The sequence below is a fragment of the Pocillopora verrucosa genome, chromosome 11 (genome assembly GCF_036669915.1).
Source record: "Pocillopora verrucosa isolate sample1 chromosome 11, ASM3666991v2, whole genome shotgun sequence".
NCBI classification, from domain to species: Eukaryota; Metazoa; Cnidaria; class Anthozoa; order Scleractinia; family Pocilloporidae; genus Pocillopora; species Pocillopora verrucosa.
The window spans coordinates 21,232,738-21,259,827 of NC_089322.1; the positions used below are offsets into that span (position 1 = coordinate 21,232,738).

General features: G+C 38.0%; 3 protein-coding genes across 6 annotated transcripts; 2 read left to right on the forward strand and 1 right to left on the reverse strand.

Annotated features, from left to right (window-relative positions):
• Positions 1-356: 356 nt before the first annotated feature.
• LOC131787870 (Krueppel-like factor 6) lies at positions 357-3,543 on the reverse strand. Of its 2 annotated transcripts, none has more exons than XM_059104945.2 (2): positions 3,213-3,543; positions 357-1,833 (listed from the first exon to the last, which is right to left on the reverse strand). In XM_059104945.2, exon 2 carries the CDS (start codon positions 1,788-1,790, stop codon positions 921-923), a length of 870 nt encoding a protein of 289 aa, XP_058960928.1. In that variant the 5' UTR covers positions 1,791-1,833; positions 3,213-3,543; the 3' UTR covers positions 357-920. The 2 variants fall into 2 exon arrangements, with proteins under 2 accessions (XP_058960928.1, XP_058960927.1); XM_059104944.2 differs by having other exon boundaries at positions 358-1,833; positions 3,206-3,542.
• On the forward strand, positions 2,180-10,361 carry LOC131787869 (uncharacterized). 2 transcript variants are annotated; one of them, XM_066174225.1, is made up of 8 exons: positions 2,180-2,351; positions 4,312-4,424; positions 5,944-6,227; positions 6,785-7,034; positions 7,775-8,075; positions 8,714-8,829; positions 9,328-9,511; positions 10,210-10,361. In XM_066174225.1, exons 3-8 carry the CDS (start codon positions 5,944-5,946, stop codon positions 10,311-10,313), a joined length of 1,239 nt encoding a protein of 412 aa, XP_066030322.1. In that variant the 5' UTR covers positions 2,180-2,351; positions 4,312-4,424; the 3' UTR covers positions 10,314-10,361. The 2 variants fall into 2 exon arrangements, with proteins under 2 accessions (XP_066030322.1, XP_058960926.2); XM_059104943.2 differs by having other exon boundaries at positions 2,181-2,351; positions 4,312-5,275.
• A 2,755-nt stretch (positions 10,362-13,116) lies between these two features.
• Positions 13,117-25,963, forward strand: LOC131787871 (uncharacterized). Of its 2 annotated transcripts, none has more exons than XM_059104946.2 (16): positions 13,117-13,345; positions 14,098-14,252; positions 15,325-15,864; positions 16,650-16,728; positions 17,409-17,439; positions 17,876-17,913; positions 18,348-18,432; positions 18,692-18,779; positions 19,166-19,222; positions 21,276-21,654; positions 21,898-21,974; positions 22,395-22,496; positions 22,959-23,092; positions 23,584-23,862; positions 24,364-24,508; positions 25,126-25,963. In XM_059104946.2, exons 2-16 carry the CDS (start codon positions 14,187-14,189, stop codon positions 25,219-25,221), a joined length of 2,196 nt encoding a protein of 731 aa, XP_058960929.1. In that variant the 5' UTR covers positions 13,117-13,345; positions 14,098-14,186; the 3' UTR covers positions 25,222-25,963. The 2 variants fall into 2 exon arrangements, with proteins under 2 accessions (XP_058960929.1, XP_058960930.1); XM_059104947.2 differs by having other exon boundaries at positions 13,118-13,345; positions 24,364-24,534; positions 25,126-25,955.
• Positions 25,964-27,090: the final 1,127 nt, after the last annotated feature.

Below are 27,090 nucleotides of genomic sequence, written 5' to 3' on the forward strand. Positions count from 1 at the left end.
AAAAGTGTTAGTACAATTTTATAATTATTGGCATTTGGTAAGTAGAAATTAATTTGAAGGTGCTCGGGGCCTGAAGCAACAAAATTTGGCAGAAAAATTAACGACCGGTACCGAGAACTTTTGGGATTATTTTTAAAAATCCCAACTTCATTCCCAATATTTTTGAAAAATTTTATTTGATTAAGAAGCAAATTGCTCGAGTGTACCTTTAATTCAGCGAAGGACAATTAATAACTCGTAATCACCGCGAGGTCTCGGAAGTGAAAAGCCTTCTTACTAACCCAAATTACGTAACGCAAGGTAAATACATGCACCGGAAATAAACTTGTTAAATATCAGCAAGAATGTTTTTCTTGCATCCGTTTATTTACAAAAGATAATCGTTGACAGAAGATAGGCAAACCCGTGTATTTTTCCGACTGAGATTTAGGGTGGTCTGTGCAATGTTGGTCGTCATAATAACAATAAATTATAGTTTAAAGAGAAAATATGGACTTTTATTGCTTGTATCAGGGTCGTTTACAATATTGACAACTTGTTGAGGCAATTTAATATCCTTTAAAGTGAAAAAATACATCCGTTTCTTTTATAACCTATGACAAAAACTAGTTTGTTTTTCACGTCTGTATGTTGTCGAGCCGATAAAATCCTCTTTGGTGAAAACGCTGGGATAAAGCTAAAACATATATCATGAAAAACAAATTTTATTAATGTGAATGGGGTCTGCGGAAGTGAATTTGAAAAACATATTTACATAGGAACCAAGATAAACGAGAGTGGATATCAATCATAACAAGATCGTGCTCTTGCCAACCTCTGCCCTTGTTTGGATTCCAACGACAAACTTCACATAAAATGTTTACCTTCTTAAGACAAAAGTACCGCTCTTGTGATCAATCTTAAGTCAATTCTTGGTCTTTTTACATTTTGACAACAAACGAAGAGTTTTTCCTTGTGCGATAGTGAGTTTTCCTGTGTTTAGCCAAGTGATCCGAGCGGGAGAACTTCTTGTCGCATAAGTCGCATATGAATGGTTTTATCCCGCTGTGGGATCTCTTATGGCGAGCCAGCTCATCCGATCTTGAGAACCTCCAATTACACCCTTTCCACGTACAAGCGAACGGTTTTTCTCCGGTATGGCGACGTATGTGCGCTTTAAGATGGGAGCTCTTTGTGTACATTTTGCTGCAGCCGGGGAAGTTGCATTTGTATTCGCGCGTGGATACTCGACGTCTCGCGCGTTCTGCTCGTCCGGGTGACTGTTTAGCTGCACCTGGTTTGGCAAGCGGGAGGCCCATCAGCGCTGTTTGACCTTCTGGCCCTGGACATTGATATCGAGTTGCGAGCCCCTCTAACTTATCGGAAATAATATCACTGCTTGAGTCGCTCATAGAGGAAGAATCACTGCTTGAATCATTGACGTCAGGGAGTAATAAACTGGCGGACAACACGAGGTTATCTTTAACACATGAACCCATTTCAAGTCCAAAGGTTTGCTTGTAGTAAGAATTGAACACTGAGGAAATTAAATGTTCTTTCAACTCGCCTACCTCGTCGCAATCCGCTCCCAGGTAAATGTGCTCGTCCATAGAGTCTACTATGCCTTTGGAGAACAGATAATCCAGGTACACGTCAACAGGGCATGATAAAGACATCGAGTCAATATGTTGATCGACCAGGCCATCTGTGTTGTCCGGTAAATATCCGCATAGTGGATACTGCTCTTCAAATTCGGTAAAATCTAACGCGCTGGCATCCATGAACTCCTCCAACAGAAATTCAGAATTCATACTTGCTGAGGTCTTTCTTCTCAGGTGGGAAGCGTGAATGTCGCTGCAAATAAAAATTTGAATGCTTTTTCCGCCTTCAAAGTTTCTTCTACCTAAAGCTATCGCATATGGTTTGATAAGTCGGTCTTGACGGGTTTAAATACCCTGCGGTCGTTAACTCTATCGAAGCCCTCCTATTGGCTAAGAAAACTATCAACGAGAATCGAAGATGATAAGCATCTAACAGAAACAATTCACTTCCGATGTGGTGATTGGTCACAGACTTCAAATTCGCAAGAACGTGGAATTTTGCTACCAAATCGAAAAGTACACAAGTTTGTTACTTATAGATGATCCTTGACCTCGGGGGCATTTGATTCTTTTGTTATTGCCTTCCTGCCGAAGCGTGTCTTAGGACAGTGTGAAAAGGGTAATGCTTAGAAGTTTCTTTTCCAAATATAAACAGAGCCATAGATAACACTGACCAGATCTGTGTTCAAGCAAGCACACGTATTGTTTTGGAATGACTTAATGAAAAATGACAACATTGTGCGTTCAATAGGTGCGAAAAACGAATAAGAGGTGAGAAAATCCACTGTGTTGTTGTATACAATGGTTTACCAAGCTTTTGTCTCGTGTCCAACTATTCGTAGCCATGAAAGAATGTTGAAGAGTTTACGCCAGATTGGCGTGAGCCTCTTTTCATTAACACTATAAAATCAAGTCACTTCTTCAGATAATTGGTTCTTTAGTGTAAGATTTCATTCGACGACATAGTCTAATTCAAATTTCACGGCTAAAATAACGGGATTTGCATGATGTTTTTCACGTTTGCCCAAATTCCTCGTGTATTTTCCAAAGCCCGTAAACAAACAAACGCACTGTTGTTTATTTTTCTCTTGACATAAGTCACCGAAAAGAAAACTTGAGCTAGGAGTGTGTTGCGACCGCAAGGTAGAGTAATATAGCTGGCTGAACTAAACAACTACTCTTCTTAGTGTTTCGTTATATTCCGTATGAATACTGCACGTGGCAATTATAATCTTCAACAGGAAATAAACGTTTCAACACTCGGCAAATAGATCAACCGTCCCACGATTTATATATCCCTGGGGATTTAGACCTTCTGTATTTGTGAAATGAGACGGGAGCTGTAAAAAATACTCTGTATAAGTTGGGCATTTTGTCAACAAATCCCTTGCCCTTTGACATTAGCACGCGAAAGAAGACTTTAAAATTTCATAATACCTCGTCGGATTGAAGGAAGATTGCTAAACTGATTCAATATTTCGCAATTTCGTAAAGTGCAGGGTTTGTTTTAATACGGGAGTCGTTAAGTTCCCGCTAAAATTTGGATGACTTGTCACATGTGATAGCACGAAAGTTTTCCGATTTTACCAAGATCATATTTATGTTGGCTTGACTGCTAAACTTACGTGATACCTCCATGACGAGCTTTGATCAAAAGGTATATTCTCTTCGAAGTAATCCCTTGCTCCTCTTACTCCAGTAGTTGAAAGAATGTGATATTTGCTAACTCTAAGTTCTCACGTCAGCATACAAATTCCTCATGTTGTTTTTCAGTGACTGTTGAAAGAATTAACTTCCTTTGCCAACCATTTCTGTTGACCTCTCGTAATTAATGCAATTTTTTTTCTGTTGAAGAGAGACGTGTCTAAACCCATTCCAAGTTTTAAAATTTTCATCTTGCGAAATTTTAGTTCCCTAAATAACCGAAGGTTTTGCACTCAATACCGCTTCATTGGTATATCTTGGCTGTTGAAAACACGTATGATATTCATCAATCTCTTCACTTTTCAAGAACATCATGTAGTGAATACGTTAGTCGACTGCCGTCGCAATTATCGAGAGATCAAAGTGGACTCTTTCACGCGACAATAACAAAAGAACAAAGTCGGTCACGATAATGGATTTTTTTAAAAACACAATTGCCTGGGTCAAGCTGAAAATTTATTGTTTCGAGCGCTTGAAGAAGGCAGAATAAATTGACGCCTAAATAGCCCCTGGTTTACAATGAATAACAAACAAAGAGAGTGAAACCACTCAAAGCTTGATATAAAAACCTTATAAGGAAACCATGACACTCTCTTGTTATCTTAGCTGGGTGATATAAGGGGCGCTCACGATAGCTTCAGGTAATGGAATAAATAATTTGACGACAGTATGGAGGCTTGAAGGTGGCATTACCTGAGGGGAGGAATGTCTCAAACTCAGCTGACCAGAAAATAAAGTACTTGCATATTGTTTTTCCTAGGCTTCCTTGGAGGGCTTCAAAGGGGTCCCTTGTCTTCTGTGATGAAATTAAGAAAAATGAATGGTTGGTAGGGAGAAGGGGCAATTTCGGTTTATCATTAAAAAAAACTGTACACTGAAAAAACGGGAAGAGAATCTCGGATTAAATTGCTTTACAAGTACATGAATTTCACATATGGCTTCCGACAGAGTTTTGTTTACCGAGTCGGAGCTCAATTGTTTTCTAAAGCATTACAAAGGGTGACAAGCATCTAATTTCTCCTTACAGCGTCACCTCTAAATCAAGCATTGTGTCGTGAATATGTGTAAAGGGAATGACCGCCAGCCAAAGAAACCATTGATTACTTTAAAAGAAGACTTCGCCTTCTAGATCTGTAGGAGGTGTGTAGAGAACAGTATGCGGTGATATGCACGCTGATACTGAGCGTTCAGGGATAACGTCTGATTGTTGGTCCCCTTAGGTCGATTTGCCTTAAATTACACAACTTTTTTGTTTTCAACAAGTGAGCGAGACAGACGGAGTTTTTCTCGCTTAGAGTAGGCATAATCACACCCAAACTTCCGTGGGGTGCCTTTCATAGGACTGTAAGGTGGTTACGAATTCAGCCCTATTCAAGCAAAATCGCCGGCACGATCCCTGAAAGTATTCAGTGAATTTAAAAAGCCTGGTATCAAATTAGGCAACCAAAAAGTTCAACCTCGTTCCCAGGGTTCTTCCTTTCCTTTACCAAATTTTCAATGGTAAAGCCCTGGAAACGAGTTACAAGGGATTTATGATTAATACCGGGCGCTCATTTCGATTGATTTGGAATTATTCGTGCTTTTTTATCCGAGGGAACGAAGAAAGTAAAAGACAAAAAACCCTTTCACTTTCTTTGATTACATCCTGTGATGAGTCATCTTTGTTTTCAAGGTTTCTAGGTTCGAAACCGTAGATTATTGAAGTTCTGTCACTGTTTGTGGATCTATCTTGGTCCATCTTGAAAAGGCTTTTCATCTTCGTTCCATTTTATTTTTCCATGTCCGTTTTGGTGTTTATTTTCACCCTAGCAGACAGTTGTTTTGGAGTATAGCTGTCCAAAACTAATTCTTTAGGACGCTGAAAGTGAAATTCAAAAGATTGTCTTGTGGTTTCTTTGTCGGGGTGTCAGCCATTGGTTGGAGCCGGAAATAAGGCTAAGCATCATTTATCTGTTCATTTTCTTCCGTTTGTTATCCCATGGTGTTACAAGGTACGTATGCGATCTTTGATCAATTTTTTTTCCTTACTCATTCAAATTTATTGAGCATCTTACAGAAAAAAAGATGCATGACGTCATCTCATAGTAGAATGAATCTCATAATAGGGAAGACTTGTCTGAGTAGATGTTGGTGTGCTGTCATACTGTTCAGTGAAAGTCAGAGGATAGATCAGTTTCACATCAATTAACTTGTATGTTGCAAGTTGTTTAGAATAGTTCCCAACCACCAGGCCATGGTCTTGAAATTACGATCACGTGTTTATCCACGACAAGTGTAAATTTTGTATTTTTTTGTCAGTGTCGCTACAAAGGTTTATATTAGTAATTTGTTTACCTCTGTAGAGTGATCATGAAATTTGGCCTCAGAGAAAATATCACCACGCAAAAAGTTACCTCTGCCCTTAAATACATCGCTAACGGCCTTTCGGACAGGAAGCTTAAAAGTCAGGGTTCAAGTCCAATTAATAAGGAGGACGTTAATAGAACGCTTTAAAAGTCATGCATGAGTTATAATACATTATTTGTCATCATTCTGACAATTCTGGTGACCTATTTTCAGCCCACAGCAACATTTTGGTTGAAAATATTACACCATTCCTCTTGAGAATCATCAAAGTATATCAAAAAATTATGTAGGGTGCAATAATTTTTGTTCCTAGATGACGCAGGATTCTATCAAGGCATTTGTTCGAGAAAATTTCGGCAAGGACTACCTCCCAGTCTATCACGGCCATACAAACATTATCTCGCCACTTGCGCTGATTGTTAAACGAAAGCGGTCGTTATGGAAGCGCCCCTTTGGTAAAGGAGAAATGGTCATTGTTGGTGGATTGCACAGATATCTTACTGAAGAGAAGGAGAAACACTTTAAAAACTACTGCCGGTCAAAACTTATGAAAGAAAACAGGAATTTAGAAAAAACAGAAACGAGTGATGTCAGCAGGTCAGAGTTATCATTCTTTCAATAAACTCTTTATAAGTACTGCTCATGCCCCATACGGCTTGTTCAGTTTCCGACTGTGCTATGCACTTCCGCTAAACAGGGGCCATAAACGGTTATTGGGACACGCAGTAAATCAAGCCTTATCTTTGCTCTCGCCTCAAAATGTTAAGTTTGCCTTTAGGAAAAATTCCTTGTCATGCAACAAACTACGAGCCCTTTCGCGCAAATCTGAGTTTAGAGTAAAGCTTGAATGGTCATTGGGGACTGGGGATCTAGGACCAAGTACTGTGGAATAGGAAGAGGTATGTGGAAAATATGGAGTGGAGTGTCGGAAATGGGGAATGAAGAGTGAAGATTACAGAATGGAAAATGAGACATAAGTATGGCGAAATGGGAAAGAAATTGGAAAAGGGAAAAATGATGAGGATTGAAGAGTGAGGAAAAGCGAAAAAAAAAATTGAGAATGATCAATGAAGCTAACATTTTAAGATTTTTACAGCTCCACTAAATACTGAGTGAAATTTTCATCGAACTGAAAATAACTGATACATTGACAGGAATCTTGATATCTCGCTTGAAAGCTTGGACGCTGGGGGACTGGAACTAAAGTTAACCAACATTCTGGGGGACCTGGAGCTTGGCAAGCTTACAGAAGAGTATTACGTGGACGTAGATTTGCGCGAATTGTTGTCACACGCTGTGTTAGATCCTGATAAGATGACACCATTAGAGGGTCACCATTTGCGTCTTGTAACAGCTGTGATGTATAGCGCCAAGTTTTTTCTTAGAGGCAACCGAAAGCATCAGGTATAGTTTTTCGTATCAGTGCAGGTTCTCGTTCAATAGAGAATCGGTTCATAAGCTTTTGTTGGTTATTAGAGGTTTTCCAAAAGGTAAAACATGGCATACAGGGTGGCCCTGATGGTTAGTTTGCTGTACCCTGCGTCGAGAGGTCTGGGTTCGAGTACGGAGTAAGTCATTGTATCCTGTTCTTGGGTAACAGACTTAACTCTCTCTTCTACCGCTACTCTCCACTCACGAGTACAAGTGGATGACGACAAACCGTCGGTGAAACGTCACGAAATTCTTGGAGAGGGGGGGATAACCAGCAAGCTTCCCAGAGGTTGTAATAATACCCCAAATTGCTTCGATAAGCTCTAGCTAGCGGCCACGCATTGCACTCAAAAGCAGAATTTACTTTACTTAAAGAAAACAACGTAATCTGAAAAGGATTCTCAGAATATAGCCAATAAGGTAGGAATCTACTCTTAGATTAAGGATGTTCGAGGTGGGACAATCTTCGTGGAAAGTGGCTGATTTTAGCGAGTACAAATACCTCTAAAAAAAACCTTTATTAAAGCGAGCGGCCCACTCACGAATTCAACAAACTGCTAGTACCATGTTTATGATGGTCAGTTACGAACGACAGGATACGCTCGAATACAAAGATGAGAAAAACTACTGATGCATGTAAACTCATTTCAATAGAACATTGCGATATCGAGGTCTCATTCTACCTGGCATTATTTCAAATTTTCCTCTTTCAGGCAACAATTTCAGGAGATGTCCACACACCCTCCAAGCTAGCCTGGTTATTAGGGAAAGATTCCTTAGTAAAAGGAAGCGTTACAAACCAGTCCTACCTTCCGCCAATGGTACGAAGGAAGTCTCGGGCGCCTTTTCTCTTTAAATTTTGTCGCGTAGCCTATAACAAGGAAGGGAAAAGGTTACAGATTCAAGATGGCGTGTTTGTTGGCAAATCCTTTCGGAGTGGTGGTGGACGCGAAGATGTCATATCAGACGAACAAGCAGCGTTGCATTTAGAAATGGAAGAAAATTTAAGTCCAGGTATTGTTCTGGTTTGGTTAATTTAAGACTTTCTGGATTGTGATGTAGTTCTCTTATAAGACTGGAAAGAAATCGTGAAATTGATAAACATATGGCGGATCTAGGGAAGAATCCCGCGCGGGAGGGCCATGAGAGACTTAAGTCAGTTACAAAATGATGTACTCTATCCGCTAACGGTCTGGGTAACAGAGTACCAGCCAGAGCAGGTGAGAGTACTAAACCTGTGAGTGTGTTGTTTATGCAGACTACAAGAATGAAAGATGGTGATTTATAACATAGGTAGTAAATTCGTCTAATCAAATTCAATTGCGCGAGCGTGCTTCATATTCCTATTGTGTACGCTCATGACGTCAGCAAACAAATCCCTCTAGAAAAAAAAAATTTTCTATCGGGTTGAAAATGTTATAAAACAATTGGTTCATACGTCAGCGTGAGTTCATCGAGATATGAAGCACGCGGGAAGTTTGGAGAGGACGAAAGATGCATAAGAGTTGCTCGAGGTTAAATTGTTAAATGATGGGCATAAACCAGAGTGAATTCTCGAGAGTCTAAAATCTTAAGTATCTCTAAGTTAAACGAGCAGAACATACATCAATTTCTTTCAGGTCTTTCTTATTATTTAATTTTCACAAATTCAGGTGGGATTTTCCTAACAGAGAAAGATAATGAAAAAGTAGAAGATGTCAGAAAACTTCTGATCACTGCAGAAAATGGTACTCAGCTGAAAACACAGATATTTACGTATTTAAATTGGGTAAGTTCTGGTAACGCCCTACATTCCATTACTAACTCTTAAAATAACGTGCCATACTATCTGCGTCATACTATCCGAGTGATTAAAATCAACTCAGTAAGACACTCAACTCTTCCACTCAACTGACGCGGGGTCTTGCAGATTATAGTGGCAGCTGTGACACAAAATTACAGGTTCAGAATAGCCGAATCTATCTGGATCTTTCCTGCTACGAAATACCTTATTACTTCTATACCAACAAATTTTATCTCTAATTAAGGTTTTTTAAGTGTGGATATTCTAACAACGTTTCTTGACGGTGAAGGTCTCATTTGAGGAAAAATTGACGATTTTCGGAGAGGGAAGGGGAGGGGAGGGAAGGGGAGGGGAGGGGAGGGGAGGGGAGGGGAGGGGAGGGGAGGGGAGGGAAGTACCTGACGATAGACTGAAATGGGATGAGCTGCCGTCATAGCAACGTGTTTCCACTGCAGACTCCAACTTTACAATGTCCTTCATCAGTTTGAACAGATTTTGACAAGTGACTCAAAGCTGTTACTATTCGGCAAACCACTAACCAAGGATGATTGTGACTTTCTCCAAAAACTTGGAATTCGAGCCAGGCCAAAGCAGTTGGTCCTGAGATTAGCTTCAGTGCAGAAAGACGTGATCCATGAATATGGCTGCCTGTTGAAATTTATTAGCGGTAAGATAAAAATGATATTATCATTTAAAACGAGAATTTAATGAGGGGGAAAAACGCTTTTAAGTAGGGTGTAATCTAACTTAAATTAATGATTTAATGTAAAAGAATCATACGTTTTAAGTTCATTATTCAGCAACAGATGGAGCGTGTTATCCTAATTAATTTGACGCAAATTCTCTGATTTGACGCAAATTCTCTTTAATAATAAGCAAAGAGGTTTATAGTAGCTCGAAAGGAGAAGTGTTATTCCAAACTTGGCAACTGAGGATTTCAATTCTTTATTGTTAATTTTCATTTGGCTACCGAAAACAAACCGGGATTGCATTTTTTTTTTTACTTCACTGTGATTGGTTCTGAAAACTCACACCACGCCCTCAACAAGTCATGGATACGTAGCAGCAAAGTTCAGAGAAAACCCCTGTGATTTAGTTAAAGCTGAATACATAAGGAAAGTTCTGCCTTATTATAATTCTGGACTTCAACATTTCAATTATTATCTATAAGAATTTTTGTAAACGGAGACAAACTTTTCCGTGCACGCTACAGAAAACCGTACTCCATGCCTGCGAAGTAACTGGTGTAGTGTTTTAAACTGAACCAAATAGTTAAGTGTATAGTTCCACGTTGTATTTTACTGAGGGTTACTCGGGAGTTACTTACGTATTTTAATGATCATTCTCACTTTTTTATCCCCACAGAAGCATCGAAAGAAAACTGGGAAGAACTTCTTCAAAGCATGATGGATTCAGGGAAAGGCGAGGAAAAGAATGAAGATATGGCTGTAGCAGAACAATTACTCTAACATAAATGATCCATATTTCTTTTTAAACCATTAACTGAAAGAAGTAAATAAACGCCTGATTATTTCATGTCCTCGTTACAACAATATGAATTATGCACGCGCTGCGGACCTGTTTGTTGCGAACAGTCACTCACTCACTCACTCACTCTTTCATGAACATAGTGGGTAGGGCAGTGCATACTGCCCTACCCACGTATATTGGGTAGAGCAATGTATACTGCACTACACGCGAAAGCGGAAAATATCAGATTAAAATCTTCAGATGCCTTCGCAATGTGAAGCATCCAGATGGAAGGCATTTTCTTGACTTTTGCTGCAATTCAGAGAAGCATAACGTATTTAAAATAGGAGTTTTATTTGCGTTCTGAGTCATAATATCCAAATGACCTCTGGTGTATTTTCGCGAATTCGGTGCATTCAACAAAAAACGGAACTGTTCCTTGTGTAAAAGTCACGTGCTTTTCACAACCATCGTAATAAATGTGACACCTGACCGAAACCATTAAGTTCTAAAAGGTGATCAAATGTCTGATCAACTCAGACACACTTACCTACTAAATAATTTTTAATGGGTAATACAAGAATTTTGGGGGGAAACTACTTTTCAGTTTCATTAATTGAGCAAAAAAAATTTAAACCACTTCTATCTTATTGAATTCTTCATATTCCACGGAAATATCATTTCTGGCGTCTATTTGGTGTGGGAGAAATATGCAATGACGAGTTTGGTTATTTCTCGATGCTTACCCAACCCTGTTCATTTTCTAATGTTTTATTACCCTGGCAGCTTGTCGCGTGACATACCAAAAAAAAACCACTTAATTCATAATTGACAGTCGTCACCAATCCAAGGTAACATAGAGGCGCACGCGCAGTTATATTTGTTAGCAAACCATTGCGAAAACGAATCATAAACAAAGAAGCCAAAGGTGGTTTATTTTTTCTGATTGGATAAAAATAATAGTCAAAGTGTTCAGTCCATTCTTGACACGTGGTGATCGAAAATAACAAAATAGGGTTGATTTAGACCTCCGGCGCCATTGAACCCACTTAAAAACATAACAATACTTAGAATATAACAACATCTAGCTGGCTATGCACGCAATATATATTTTGTTCATTAATTCTACTCTCTGGGCCAATAGCTGCGTGACACTTCGCCACCTTGTAATATTTTTTTATTTCCGATCTAAATATTACCATGTACAAATTAATTTTAGTCACAACTCCCTGAAAGAAACGACCACGCTTTATAATGGTAGGAAGAAAAATGCTATACATCTTGAATTTAAAGTTCCTGTTTTGTGTGCAAAAAGTCCTAAGCATTTTAAACCCGGAAGTACATGTTTCAATGGATTTTTACCGTCTTATGAAAAGGGTCTTGCCGCCTCGTTACATTTTGTTATGTAATTCAGGCCAAACGTGGCAGGAACACAGGGCGTCGGCTAGCCAAAAATAAACAACAGACACTGACAACGCTTGAAAGAAATTACAAATAATTCATGTCCCCTCGAAGAGAGGTGGCTTAAAAAATATGTGGTTGAAATTGATTGATTATCGTATTGTGCGAAACGGAGCTTCTTGGGGGAACGATGGTCGATTTTAAAAAGAGAAGTACCCATACAATGGGAAAGCGACAGGACACAGCTTTAATACATTTAGTCGGCGTACAATTATGGAAATTGTCTAAAGATTTCAAAATGCCACATGCTGTGTTACTTTGTTTGTGTGTGGGAAGAAAACAATTGTGATACTATCTGTCTTCAAGGTCACGGTGAATTATTTGTCTGTTCGATTTTTGTGTCTGTAATGACGCTAACACTGCAGTTTTCCTTTTGACGAAATTTTTAACCAGAAAGTGGCAAAAAAATTTCTGACCTATTGAAGCAGCCAAAAATATTTCCATAAATTGTTGTTAGCGAGTTGCATCCGAGAGCCTAAAGAAAGTAATACGCCTCAGCCCTTCGGTGTAATTTGCATTCTGTAGTCGAGAATAACAAACAAACTATAGAAAACAAAAGCTATCTGATAAATATAGTAGCGCATTCATCTCTTTCTTATAGAAACTGGCCAGACAAGCTTGGATAAACAAGATGCGATATGCTACGAGATTTGATTTAGATCGCATGTAACATAGTCCAGCGCCACTTCCGAATTATTACAGTACATATGTTTGCGCCGCCAGAAAATTTTATCGTCTTTTGTAACTGTTGATTTTTCTCGGGGGATTCAAAGAGAATTCTTTTATATCGCGAACACGTGTTGTTTCATATGTCAAAATAGCTAGAGCTGATGGCAAATTCAGCTGGTAGGTTTTGATAATCTGGAAAAACAATAATCTCTATGTTTGCTAAAACTAGAGCCTTTCAGTCAGTGTCTTAAAACCAGCCAATCACAATCGTTTCAAATGAGATATCTTGTCCTTCTTGACAGCGATTTCTTTGCCCAAGGTCGTGTGTTGTCTGCGTGGTGACTTAGGAGAAAATGCTTCTCGATCGAAACTATACAAGCGAAAACATTACAGGTTAGAAACAAAAACACCTTTTTCATTTGACAAGATTAACATGCAAAACCAAATGCTAATTTTAACATATTTTTTAGAATCTGTTTGCGATCATTCAGTTACCAGCGGTTATTTTAAGTCAAGTCTAGTTACATTTTCTCACAAAGAACTGGATTGTTTAGATGGCTAAAAGTAGATTTCCAGCGTGGGAGTCCTATTGTTTTCCATTTCTCTGTTTATTTTTGTTTTTATTTACGGGTGCCAATTACGTGACGTCACGCTGCAAAGCGAGGCTTTGTTTGGGCTAAAAGTAAATTCATCAACAACAAACGCGACAGAATTGTTTAGCAGGCTAAAATTAACAATATACTACGCCGTAATTTAACGCGATCTCACTGAGAGAATTTCATCTAATTTTACTTAAAATTGAAGGAAAAGGCCTTGTTACCTTGGAGTGCTTGCAGGCAGTCAGACAACTGATGTGACTTCGTTCATTCATTGATATTTCTGTCGCCGCGGCATTACAAAGGTAAGCGCGTGCTTGCTTCTCACCATCAACAAGCTACTGAATGTTTATCTTAGTTAGATTTCTAATTTCAGAAAAATCACAATGCACTGGAATCTCGACAAAAACAGCAAATGTTCAAATGGAATTTAGAAGACCTTTTAAGCGATTTCCTGGTGTTTGATATCTCGCAATCGCAAGTGAAATTGCCATTTTTATTGTTGTTTACACGAAGGACTCTTTTGTTGTTGTTTATGGCGTGGCGACTCGAGAATAGTAAGGTTTTGGTGAACATTTTCTCAGATAACATAAGTTACATCAATCATGGAGACTATCCTTAAATCTCTGTTGAACTCTTTCGCTAGTTTTCTGTACTTTACCAAAGATATTTTCCTATTCACGGAACTGTTCTCGTTATTGACTCAAATAAATTTATTCAAATCTTGCCCATATGGCATATGAATCGATCAGCGCGGTTTTCTTTTCCTCAAGTTCGAGGACTCGACTGCTTTTGTTGTAAAGAAAAACTTATCGTTATTGGGAGTTAGAATCATACTCAATGGCGAAAAGTTCGACAAGTTTTTCAGGAGCCGTAATAAAATTGAAATCTGCATTAAATTTCCGGCTTGGGTCGCCGCGCGCTTTTCGACTGCCTGAATACTTCATGGATAAACTTTACTTGAGATTTGATTCTAATTTCGGGTTTGTTTGAGAAAAATGTTGACCACGCGTAGGCTAGAAAATATGTTAACTTGTCTTTCTGCTTTTTTTAACAGCCGCGAAGTCCGTCTGCGTTTCAAAGCATCAAAGAGTAAGCGGACTCTAATTAATATCCACCTTCCGTGTTCTAAAGGTTCACTGAACCATGGCAGCAAAATCAAACGAAAACGACGGCACTGTTGTTGCGTCCAGCACGTCCAGGGGAGTCAGTGTAAGATATTTTTTGTAATAAACTCACTGCTAGCTTTCATTCAACGACATAATACGATTGAGCGTAAGATTTCACATGATAAACCTGAAACGTGTAGGGCATGATATTAATCGTTTCAGTGAACACATGTACGTACCGGAACAATTCTTAAGATTGTCCTGTTAGAAAGGCAAGGTTAATATAAAAAAAGGCTTCGTTGTCAAAGAACGGAATCATTTATGACTCCAAAGAGTGTGGCATATTTTTGAAACAGTGTACGATTTCTTTTCTGCCCTTGTGCGTGATTTTTAAGCTGTAGGTTCTAAGCCACTGTCCCTACCCCTGTCGCTAGTGTCAAATTACACGACTCACGCGAACTCTCGCGAGTCTGGAGTGAGAGTCTCAAAGAACTGCTCACGCTGGTTACACTTTGACTGAAATGAAGCTCATATCAAATAAATTAATAGTCTTTTACTCCAGGCAAACAGGCAGTAATTTTATCAAATGAGATGAATAAACTCCCCAGTTGTGAATCTCTTTTTTTCCTACCTACAATGACTTCCTCATTCCCTCTATCATATATTATCTCCTCAAAGTTCAATAAGTGTCCATCATCATTCAATGATTTTTTTTCCTTTTATATTTGCCAAGATTTTACAGTGTGCAGATAACCACCCCACAAAGAATATTTTTGCTTACCTTTAAAGATATAAATGGTATTCTGTTTATGCTTGGTTACATCCCAGCTGATTTTTTTCTTGTGGAAAAAGGCAGTTTGTCACAGAGTCAATCTCAAACCCAAAAAAAAATGTGAAAATTTGAGTTATTTATTGACATGGCAAAAATTGCCATTTCACTTGGTAATTGCTAATTGTGGTGTTTTGTCAGGGTCTTGTGGATCAATGACTTATTTTACCTTAGCTTTTGGCTTTGGTAAAGATTGCTATTGATATGTTTGTCACTGTCAAATCTCAATATTTCTCTATTCTTTGTCCAGTAAATTCTGACTGAAAATATTCAAAGCTATGTCATTTTTCCTTTTTAGCATAAGAGAGCAGAAAAATTTTCAGCTAAGATTTTTTTTGGTTCACAGGTGAGAGTATCATCACCAGTAAAAAGTCCAACAAAAACTATAAATGTGGATGTTAATGGTAAAGGAGCTCATGAACCCTGCAGCACATCCAACTGTGCATGTGGAACACATACTTCTCACAAACTCACGCAACAAAGCAAACACATTACATGCTCTTCTCAAAACTGCTGCTGTAGCCGTGAAGTACATGTCCCAGGAATGGTCTACCAGCATGTCACGCCAGCTGTAGCAAATGTCATGATTGATGCATCCAGTTCCCCAACCCAAGACACCAAAGCCACACCCAAGCATGGAGGAGTACACTACTGCTCAAGCTGTCCCCCTGGACCACATACCCATCATGTGTACTCACCAGCCAATTGTCATCCCCAGCAGGCTCCATTCATGGATCACGCTCACTGTGGCTGTCAACCAGGATATGTTGATGGACATTTTCATTTTCCTCATCAACAGACTCCACCAAGACCTGTTACAGTCATGGCACATCCACCACCTTTACTGCTTAGACCTGTTCAGCCTCAGCATATGCAACAACATCAGGTAAACATGGTATCACAATACTTATTTCATTAGATTCAGGTAAATCTACAGATTTATTTACTTCGATATGTTCATTTAAATTGTAGTTTGCTTATTTTTAAAAATTGTGGTTTTTGATTTGAACAGACTAAGATTCCAGTGCTAGATCAAAATTATCATCTTGAACTTTTCCAATTACATGTAACAAATCAGGTTTACATTTAGAAAGAACCAATTTCAACAATGCTTTTTTTCAGAGTTAATATTTCACACAGAGAGAAGAAACAAAGCTTTAGGTGGTTTGGCATTTTGGATGGAATAAATTCCTTACATAACCCTCTGACCCCTAAGAGTGACTAGTTTCTAATTTCTCCTTATAATATCAGCCTTGATTCAAACATTAAGGTCACGAGAATGCAAGATCACCAAGTTGAAAAGCTTCTGATTGTGAAACATATTCTCCTTATCAGCGCCTTCAAGAAATGTATAAAGAACAGTATGGAGAATATGCATACTGACGTTAGGGTGGAAAGGGTTAAAGGAGAGTGTAATTTTTTTTTTGCAAGTGTGGGGAAAAGAATAAATTTGAATCTCCACAAGGAGATGAACCTAAAACTTTGCATTTTATACTGCAATGTGCTAGCACTGAGCTAAAGTGAACTTGATGGTTAACAAGGCCGTTATAGAATACAAATTGTACAGTTATAGGCTTATGCCTGGTGACAATGTATGTCAGAAATATCTAACTTGTCACCCAAAATTTGATGTTTATATGACTCATTGGACACAACTCCTTCATTTTTTAGGCAATTCTTGAGCAGGAACTCCGCCCCTATTTTGATGGGAAATGGAAAGGTCTAGGAGATCCCCATTTGTCAAACTTTGGTAAGTCACCATTTCTGTTCTTAAAATTTAGTATCTGCTTATACTTAATAGAGCAATAAAACCCAATTACACCAATCTAGAATTTAGTGCAAAGAATTAATTGTTGTAGTAATATGTATTATATGTCAAACACATCCCACGAAATTGTATTGACAGAAAGCTTATAGAAAAATATTTTCTTGAGTGGTCCTGTTGGTAAGAAAGTGCATATGCTTCTTCAAACATGTTGTACATGTATGATTAAAGAAGGGTTTCTTGAGCTGATTTCAGGTACCCTATAGAAAAGGATGAGGAAATTCTGTCATTTGTAAAATTAAGAGGATCTATTACAGTTGAATGACTGAGTAATACTCAGAGGGTCAAGATCAAGTGTAATTTTAGAAACTTTTTTTCTTTTGTATGATCTATACTACAACTGGAGGTTTTATCTGTTAGAGTTTTGACATTCTACATTTAATGTACATGTATGCTGTATTGTGTAGTGTGTACATTTTCAGTGCAAAGGATATGGGTTGATTGACCCAAGGGTAAGAGTAATAGATGCAGTATGGACCTCAGTGTGTAGCATTCCCTTAACACAATTTGTCAGGCACTATTCCGATCAACCCCTTTCCCTCTCCCTTTGCAGTGAATTGTGAATGAATACTTGAGAATTATGTAACTTCTTTCTCCTGCTACAGGTGGACGACCCCAACCATCAGATGGATCTGTGTGAGTTTATATTTTATAATATTTCACAATTAATATTAAATTGATCATCCCTTTAACCCCTAAGGGTTACCATAGTCTAATTTCTCCTCACATTTTTGCCATTGAATCAAACAGTTAGGTCATGAGAAGGGAGGAAATGATCATTTGCATGAGAAGTTATTGAGTGAAAGACAATGTGTTCTGTACAATTATAACATTGCAGTTAGAGATTATAATATTTCATCATCAGAATTTTATAGAATTGCCTTCATACTGCTCACTAAAATTTTAATTTCAAACTTCATGGTAGAAAGAAAGAAAAGCTATCAGCATGATAAAAATGTATGATACCATTAGACTAACTATCTTTCATAGAGAAAGATTACAGTATTATATTTTAAAGGCTCTTACTGCAAGGCCAATGGTACTTATCTGCTTTCTCTTTTACCCAATGCAGGGCAAGTGCCAACTCATTTATTGGTGAATCCCAACCAGGTAAACTATGTTTACAAATAAATCATAAATCATAAGTGATAAAGTTGAAAAATAATCAAATATGACTCATTACGTGATAGTGTTATGGTTAACGTTCAAAGTGAAAAGGAATATTAATCTTATTCAACAACCAGTAGAAGACTTCAAAAAACTTTTGAGTTCACTTAAAACATGTGAACTGATTTATAAAGTTACTGTAAAACAAACTTTTTACTGTTCTCCCAACATCCCAAGTGGGTTATTACCCTGATAAACTGATAGAGAGTGTAATCTACTGCTTTACTATTCAGGAACTGGAGACTTGATGTCATATATTGTACATACAATTTGCTGCCACTTTTTTTAGCTTTGAATTGGTCAGTTCAACTTAAGGGCTATTTTCTTATACAGAAAAGTTTCATTTAAATAAATGTCTTGATTGTTTCATTTAACAGCTCAGCACCATCCACTGTTTCATCGCAACATCTGCCAGTGGCCAGGTTGTGAAGCTTTTTGTGAGAATTTCCAACAGTTTTTGCAGTAAGTCTAATATTTCTGATGGTTTCATTGCATGTTAATAATATCTTACATGTGCCTTATCTATCTGTTGTTGAATTAATTTATTTATGATCTTTTAAATGTATCTTCATGTTGGTAAAAAGTATGATTTTTTTTCAATTTTTTATATACAAGAGATGATAACATATTGATTCCATCAGTTGACTCGAATAAAATCAATTAAAAAGGAAACATTTGTTAGAAAAAGTGACGCGGAAGGTTTTTTTTTTATGAATTGCAGTCACCTTAATGCTGACCACGCCTTAGATGAAAGGAGCACAGCTCAGGCTCGGGTACAGATGCAAGTTGTGATGCATCTGGAATTTCAGGTATTCAACACCACTCTAATGATAATTACGTCATCAGTCACTTGTGATTTAAGGATTAAGCATTAGGAAGCCAAAAAAATGAAAATGAACAGTATTCTCTTTGTTCAAAGTTAAATTAATTGTACCTTGTTAAACAAACAATGATGCTGCCATACATCAAACTAACGGTCAAACAGTTCACAGTTATTTAGTGTTTTTTTTAATCGAATTTAAAGCAGTGCACGTGATTGTATTCACTGAGACTTTTTTTTCGCTTGCTTTATATAAACGTAGGTAGCTAAGTTAGGAATGTGACCTATTATTACCTTTAAAAAACGCTTTTCAACTGCCCAGTAGTCTGGCCTGGCAATTGCAAACTTAGCTGCAGTTTCAAATGTTTATTGCAGATGAACAAAGAACGTGAGAGGTTGTCAGCGATGATGAACCATTTACATACTCCCAAGGTACAACTATTAGCTCTATTTTTCTTTGGAGCAAAACTAAAAAAGGGCTTAACGTCATTCCGCAAAGTTAGATTGCGAAAGATTTAGCTTATGGTTTTCCTAATACGTGGTGGCTCAATGAACAAAGGTTGAGAGAGATTGTTTTGACTTGAAGAGATAGAGACATTCATTTGTTATTTCTTAAATCTTCTTTTTCTTCTTCTTCTTTTTTTCTTCTTCTTCTTCTTTTCGTTCTTCTTCTTCTTCTTCTTTTTCTTCTTCTTTTCTTTTTGTTGTTGTTCTTCTTTTTATTCTTCTTTTTTTTCTTTTTGTTCTCTTTTTCTTCCTCTTGTTCTTCATACTCTTGTTGTTCTTCTTCTTCTTTTTCTTCTTCTTCCTTTCGTTCTTCTTTTCATTCTTCTTTTTGTTCTTCTTTTTCTTTTTCTTCTTCTTCTTCTTCTTCTTCCTCTTCTTCTTTCTCTTCTTCTTCTTCTTTTCCTTCTTTTTCTTTTCCTCCTTCTCCTTCTTTTTCTTCTTCTCCTTCTTTTCCTTCTCCTTCTTTTTCTTCTTCTTCTTCTTTTCCTTCTTCTTTTTTTCCTTCTTCTTCTTTTCCTTCTCCTTTTTTTTCTTCTTCTCCTTCTTTTTTTTCTTCTTCTTCTTTTCCTTCTTCTTCTTCTTCATCTTCTCCTTTTTTTTCTTCTTCTTCTTTTCCTTCTTTTTCTTTTCCTTCTTCTCCTTCTTTTTCTTCTTCTTTTTTATCTTCTCCTTCTTTTTCTACTTCTTCTTCTTTTCCTTCTCCTTCTTTTTCTTCTTCTCCTTCTTTTCCTTCTCCTTCTTTTTCTCCTTCTTCTTCTTTTCCTTCTTCTTCTTTTCCTTCTCCTTCTTTTTCTCCTTCTTCTCCTTTTCCTTCTTCTTCTTTTCCTTCTCCTTCTTTTTCTCCTTCCTCTTCTTTTCCTTCTTCTTCTTTTCCTTCTCCTTCTTTTCCTTCTACTTCTTTTTCTCCTTCTTCTTCTTTTCCTTCTTCTTCTTCTTTTTCTCCTTCTTCTTCTTTTCCTTCTTCTCCTTCTTTTTCTTCTTCTTCTTCTTTTCCTTCTTCCCCTTCTTCTCCTTCTTTTTCTTCTTCTCCTTCTTTTCCTTCTTCTCCTTCTTTTTCTTCTTCTTCTTCTTTTCCTTCTCCTTCTCCTTCTCCTTCTTTTTCTTCTTCTTCTTCTTTTCCTTCTTCTTCTTCTTTATCTTCTCCTTCTTTTCCTTCTTCTTTTCCTTCTCCTTCTTTTCCTTCTTCTCCTTCTTTTTCTTCTTTTTCTTCTTCTTCTTTTCCTTCTTATTTTCTTTCTTCTTCTTTTTCTTCTTCTTCTTCTTCTTTTCCTTCTTCTCCTTTTTCTTCTTCTTCTTCTTTTCCTTCTTCTTTTCTTTCTTCTTCTTTTTCTTCTTCTTTTTCTTCTTTTCCTTCTTCTTTTTCTTCTTCTTTTTCTTCTTCTCCTTCTTTTTCTTCTTCTTCTCTTCGTTTTTGTTGTTGTTGTTGTTCTTCTTCTTTTTGTTGATGTTGTTGTTCTTCTTTTTGTTCTTCTTCTTCTTTAATTCCTTTATTTTCTTCAATTTCTGTCAAGTTTGCAAGGCAAGACAAAACACGAAGTGACCTTAGAGAGCGGTTACTGTTATTAGAAACCTTTTATAGTTATTCTAAATACTGAAAGTATTATTTTTGGAATCTAAAGAAACTGAAAGTGTTACTTTGGTACACTGTCAACAAGCAACTCAAACACTTAGTTGACTCAGGTTGGTAAGGTCAAATGAGCATAAATCTTTGGACACTTTGCTCCGACGAAAACTGAGCAATGAAGCTCGAGCGTCAGTTTTTCGAAATTCGTGGCAGGTCCTGATTTATTAGCTAGGGTAAAATATTTGAAACATATATAGGAGTTTTAACTAGCTTCATGTGAAGAATGCCAGGGTGATGTATCTGTGTAAATAAACACACTCTTTCATACCAGATAGAAGCGTGTAGGAGGTCATATACACTCTCGGACTCTCGTCAGCCGAGCCCTTTACTGAGTAAATGCGAATGCCATTATAGGTCACCCAACACACTCCAAACACAAACTCAGATCTGGAAGAAGAGAGTCACCAACAAGTGCCTCACTCCCAAGCTCAAACTCTGCTTCATGTCACTCACCCACCCCCTCCTCAGCATCCTCACATGACGTCCCTAGAAGATACTCCGCCGGCGGAGCATTCTCCTACCCTTCAGGGTAGACAGGAGATTCCTATGTCACCGGAAAGCCCACCAACGATGGGAAGTCATCCTCTGAGCCCGCCACCCAACATGGCAGCAGTGCATGAAATGACCAGTCCAAGTGACCTCACTGTTGTACAGACACCAACTATTCACATGCTGGAAGATAAACAAATTCGCATGAAGAAAAGAACTGGAGATCCTGACGGAATAGCCTTGGGTAAGTTCGTTTGCAAAGTCTCCGTTTGCTAATCATTGGTCGTCAGGAAAGCTCTGTGTAACTTCTGGGTTCTGTCATTCTTTGTCAACGAATTTCCTAGCGCCGAACTGGCTTTTGATATTCCATGTCGTAAAAGAGCGAGGGAAACAGTTGTTTTGTTAAGAAAAAGGGTTGAAAATCTCATAATCTACCGTCAATGGTCCATGAGTTCGTGAAATGTATGCTGACCTTTTTGTTTCCTAGATATTCAGCGATCAGCGGATTTCTATCAGAAGGCAGATGTAAGACCCCCGTTCACGTATGCGTCATTGATAAGACAGGTAAATTGTAGCTATTGCCACAACGAGATAACTATAAGTAGCAACATTTAAGACAAAAAATACTAAACCCAAATTCTCATGAAGTGAATTTTGGACTCTAGTGGTATGCCTAGATTGTTTTGTGAATTTATTTCAGCTACGAATGTCTAATTAAGGGCCTATAATTACATAAATTTTCCCTTCAATTCAATGCTCAGCAAATCAGACAGGTAATGAGAATTTGTGAATTATCCTGTTCAGTCGTGCGTTATTGTTTGGATTTGACACCAAATCCTTAAGAGAAGCCAATAAAAATTACCGATATACATGGAGGAAATTTACTTTCATATATTGGCAGTTACATGTAACAGTTGTATAAATAAAGTGTTCCCTGCTGTAAGAAGAATTAAGATATTGACCGCTTCACTTTGCTTACCATAGGCCATTTTAGACGCTCCCGAACAGCAACTTACATTGAATGAAATCTACTCCTGGTTCATTCACAAGTTTGCTTACTTCCGGAGGAACGCTGCCACATGGAAGGTAGGTTTCACCTTCAAACCCTTTTTTTTACGTTTTCTTTAAAAAAGGAAAAACTTGACATGTCACAAGAACCTGACGAAGGCTGTAACCTTTACTTAATTTCAGTAGAATGTGCAAAAATATTCATGTCCGTTGGCGAGAAAGATCTCAACATATTTGACGAAAGTTTCTCGGTCGCCCCCTTTCAGCCCCGCTGCCTCCCAAACCTGGCGATGCCTTAATTCCTGTAGACTTGCTGCCTTCAGTAATTCTTTCAGTCGTCGAAGCTTCAGAAATATACTTTGTTAACGTAAAATGCTGCATCATTTTGACAACCACATTTTGGGGTGTGACTTTCACTCTCTATTGCAATGCTTCACACTCTATGAAAACTGTACGGGGATATTTGATACCAGCTGCAGGCTAAAAATTGTGCAAATTGGCGTGTTTTCTTACTCAAACTGACACGTGATACATCAACAGAACGCAGTCCGTCATAACTTGTCCCTTCACAAATGCTTCATGAGAAGAGAGAACGTAAAAGGAGCCGTGTGGATTGTGGATGAAGATGAATACATGAAACGGCGGCCACAGTCCAAAGTCATTCATAGCACCTCGTAAGTGTATTTTTTATATTGATTTGATATAAATAGCGATGAACATAGGGCAATATATCCATCTAATTCACTAACATATCACACGGAGTTGTTTCTGACTACCCTAAAGACTCTGAAGTCGTCCACATTTCTGAAGATGAGATGAGGTTTTCAGCTAAATTTAACTTGCAAAACGACTGCAAATTGTAGTTGATTTTGTTATTTATGTTATAAAGAAAGCTACATTTTTGTTTGGCATACAACGCAGTGTGTCATAAACAACTATATAACATTTATCTTTTTGAGTACTTGACTTTAAGGGAACTACTTAACAACTCTGAAGGTAATTTTACCCTCAAAATTTCATTCTGAAAGCTTAAAAAATATTTTGCGATCCATAAAGATAGTTGTAAGAATAAACTCGAGATGAAGAATGGTTTGAGGATAGAAAAGAAAATAACGGATTATTAATGACAATCTTGAACAATTTTACTGAACATTTCCCACAACAGCAGAATGATGAAACAGGAGCGAGACCGGATGATGCAACAGGGTGCCCTAGGGGGACTCCCCACACAAGTCAACTTGCTTCCCGTGGGTCCATCTGGTTCCAATAATGCCAGCGAGGATGAAGGCTCCAGTCAAGAAGATAGTCGTAAAAGAGGATCGGATTCAGACACCGGTGATGAAATGCCTCCTCAGAAACGCGCGGATATAAGGGATGGAGAGGAAGTGGAGGGCGTGGTCGGTGGCATCACAAAACTCGTAGAGTTTTGCTCTAAAGACATCAAGTAAGAACCAAGATATGGTTGTATTTCTGTTAATGCTTGCTGTGTTGACCTCAAATCGGTAAAGGTAGGGATTTCCGGGAAGAAGTGTTGAATTGGCAAAATTTAAACTTCCCATCTTTAATCTGCCGCTCATGTCATCTTCTATTTGCTTGCAAAGGGGTTATTAGTTGACCTTTACTGCCAGGATTGTAAATGGGAAATTCCAAATGATTTTAAAAGGCTAATAAACGATAGTCAAGCCGGGGATTAAGAACAATTATTCTGAAAAAATCTCTCCTTGCTGATAAAACCAAGACGTTAGCATTTGTGGGCTTTCAAACCTATTAAGATGTCTTTTATAGATTAATTTCTTGATTTTATCCAATTCTATTCGATTGCTTTCAGAAATTAGATACATTAGTTGTGCTTATGGAGTAAGGAATGCACGAGGAGTTCATGTCGAATTTTCTCCTAAATCTTTTTACTTTTTTTGATTGAGTGATTGATTTTATTTTTTTACAGTAGCCAATTGTCTCAGTCCCAAGTACAAGTGAAGCTAGAGCCTCCAGAAGACGGACCAATCGTAGCACTGAACGGCGACGCTGACTCTGGAGATGATCATTACGATTCCAATGGAATGAACGGGGACAGCGTAATGGAGACTGGGGTGAGGGAGGATGAAGTTAGGCAGCGGTAAGATGTAGATAGTAATAGGAGGGCTCCTAGTAAGTAGAAAGTTTAGAAAGAAGTGTCCCGCTTATTGAGGGACTCCCAGGTGACAATCATCAATCAATCAATCTTTTCGAAAGAGTGTGATTAAACTATAATCAAAGAAAGACAAACAGACTGTCTGAAGCGCGGGCTAGCATAACTTTTAACACAAATTTTCAATTGCTTTTAGTTTTACATCTGATTGGTCGAGAGGGTGGCGCAATTTTTCAATCATGAGTTGGGGTAGAGCAAAACGATACAATTCTCAAATACCTTTAGCACACACTTAAAAATTGTTCATTTAGGGTACCAACAACTTGTATAACTCACGCAAGCTGACCAATAGACGTAAGTATTATGAGTAATTATGGCAACCGACTGAGAAATCGGCCAGAATTGCTATTTTTTGTGGTCTGAGGCTGACTGCGAAGGAGAAGCACTCCTTCCAAAAACAAACACCCGTCTCATTACTCAAGCGTTTCCTGTTGAACTCCACAGGCTAGTTGGTGGATCCTTAAGACGGCCTCTGCTTTCACATTAACACTTTTCTTCTCTTTTCTTTACTGTTTCCAGGCCCAGAAGTTGATAACAGAGTGCGGAATGGGAACAAACTACCATCGACTGTCAGTGACCGGAGGACAACTTGAACTTGCTGCGACTGCGCAGTGAAGCACTGAGAGGCGTTATTTACTCTGAAAGAAGTCATCAAAATCGTTGTAAATAAGAGCATGATAAGAATATCTTATTTAAAGTGGAAACATCCCCATTTTGATTTAACGTGTTTCTGATAAAAGTGCTTTGAAAGCATTCAACAAATTGCAGTAAAAAGTTGAGAAAGAACATTGAAGCAGTAAAAGAAGTATTAAATGAACGGAAGTTGTACGTAGTGAGAACAAAACACGAGACATACTTCTATTTGACGAAAAAGTTTTGATTGATATTGATTGCCAAGGAGGTCGCAAAGATTACTTCAGATTTTGTGTAAATTAGCAGATGCAGGATTTTTTGCAGTCCTTTACTCTTCAGCTGGGATTGAAGGAACGGTTAAACAATTAGTATTTGAACGAGATCTTTGGCTTATTCACTTTGCTCTTTCACTTTCAATGATTATGCAATTAGTAAAACTTTCTCAACTCTATTCAGTACTCTATTTGAATCAGGTATTGCCTACCTCTATCAGGTTTCCAAGACGTTGGTATTCCTAGTGTGAACTACCCTAGTTAATTGATTAAATAGTTATGATCATTCTCTCAAGTTATACTTCAAAGTTTCTTAGAAAGCTAAATTATCTTTACGGACGGTTTTTCTTTATTTGTAAGAAAGTCCTTCTTTTGACAGTGAGCCACGAGTTACGTAAACCTTTCAGTTGAACATGACACTTTCGCAAACTTTCATGCTATTAGACTGTGTTCTTGCTCATTCTATACCGTTACCAGTCTTTGAAGGTATCCTTTTTCCTGTCGAGAGAGCTGCTACCAGTATTCTTGCATGCTATTGGCCCTAAGATATTCCGCTGTATTTGTCAGAAGCGTGGAACAAAAGAAATCCCAATATGAGATTTCCAATGTCAGCCAGTTCCGATTGTGAAGTTAGATGCGCATGCGTCATCAAATGTGTTGCAGAGGACAGAGAACTTGTTGGCAAGCCCCAGCTTTATGCTTGTTTCACAAGTGACAAGCGCTAGTCAATCATAATTTGGCCTCACTGAAAAATAGATACTGCATGTGAACTTCACATGCACATGTTACAGAACTAATCATATACAGCTGTTATGGCGAATTGCCACAAAATGCCAACTCACAAACCCATTGAAATCCACTTTAATAAAAAATACGAGCTTTTACGACTAGCTCATGAACAGAAAACAGACGAAGGATAGAGAGACCTCTTTGAAAAGCACTTCATGAACATCAACTTAGTTTAGCTATCATAAAACGCCATACAGTAGAAATGTTGGAAAAAAGGTTTCCTTAACTAGTGTCTTGAACCTGAAACTTTTTCATTGTACGGCTCGAATCGAGGAGAACATCTCTTTTAAATGGACAACAGGGCTAAAAAATTTTCTTTCTATTTCATTCCACTGGAGTTGCCATTGGTCTACTTGCTAAAAAGAGGAGCGTTACGATTTGAAGCATCTTGAAAAAGGTAGCCGAGTTTGAAAATGATCAAACATGCATGCAACTGGTCTCCATAACCCTTACCTTTTTGCCTGTATTTTGTTTGTTTGTTTGTTTGTTTTCCACCAGAGACCCAAATTTGCAACCTGAAAATAGCGTGAAAAGTAGGGTTTCCTAAAGGTTCAATTCTGCTTTGCAAAGTTAGGCTGCGGTTCAACAGGAACCAAAACAAAAAAACACTTTGGCAGTGACGTCAAAATCGTGCGTGTTCAGCATAGTAGAGAAAGAAAACGGAAAGGCAACAAAAGGGCACATGGAATCAAGCCGGTTAATCCGGAAACGGGAACAAGCTCCGTTGGTCGCGAGTTGTTCCAAAGTAGGCAGGACCTCGTAGAGAGTCGATTATTAAACATTATTACCA

What these genes read in the sequence shown, in the direction of transcription:
- LOC131787869 (XM_066174225.1), top strand. Translation starts at nt 5,944, where the DNA reads ATGACGCAGGATTCTATCAAGGCATTTGTTCGAGAAAATTTCGGCAAG. An exon ending in GGAAGAAAATTTAAGTCCAG is followed by an intron (nt 8,076 to 8,713) that starts GTATTGTTCTGG and finishes TCACAAATTCAG; the next exon opens with GTGGGATTTTCCTAACAGAG. An exon ending in TATTTACGTATTTAAATTGG is followed by an intron (nt 8,830 to 9,327) that starts GTAAGTTCTGGT and finishes GTCCTTCATCAG; the next exon opens with TTTGAACAGATTTTGACAAG.
- LOC131787871 (XM_059104946.2), top strand. Translation starts at nt 14,187, where the DNA reads ATGGCAGCAAAATCAAACGAAAACGACGGCACTGTTGTTGCGTCCAGC. An exon ending in TCCTGACGGAATAGCCTTGG is followed by an intron (nt 21,655 to 21,897) that starts GTAAGTTCGTTT and finishes TTTGTTTCCTAG; the next exon opens with ATATTCAGCGATCAGCGGAT. An exon ending in AAAGTCATTCATAGCACCTC is followed by an intron (nt 23,093 to 23,583) that starts GTAAGTGTATTT and finishes TTCCCACAACAG; the next exon opens with CAGAATGATGAAACAGGAGC.
- LOC131787870 (XM_059104945.2), bottom strand. Translation starts at nt 1,790, where the DNA reads ATGAATTCTGAATTTCTGTTGGAGGAGTTCATGGATGCCAGCGCGTTA.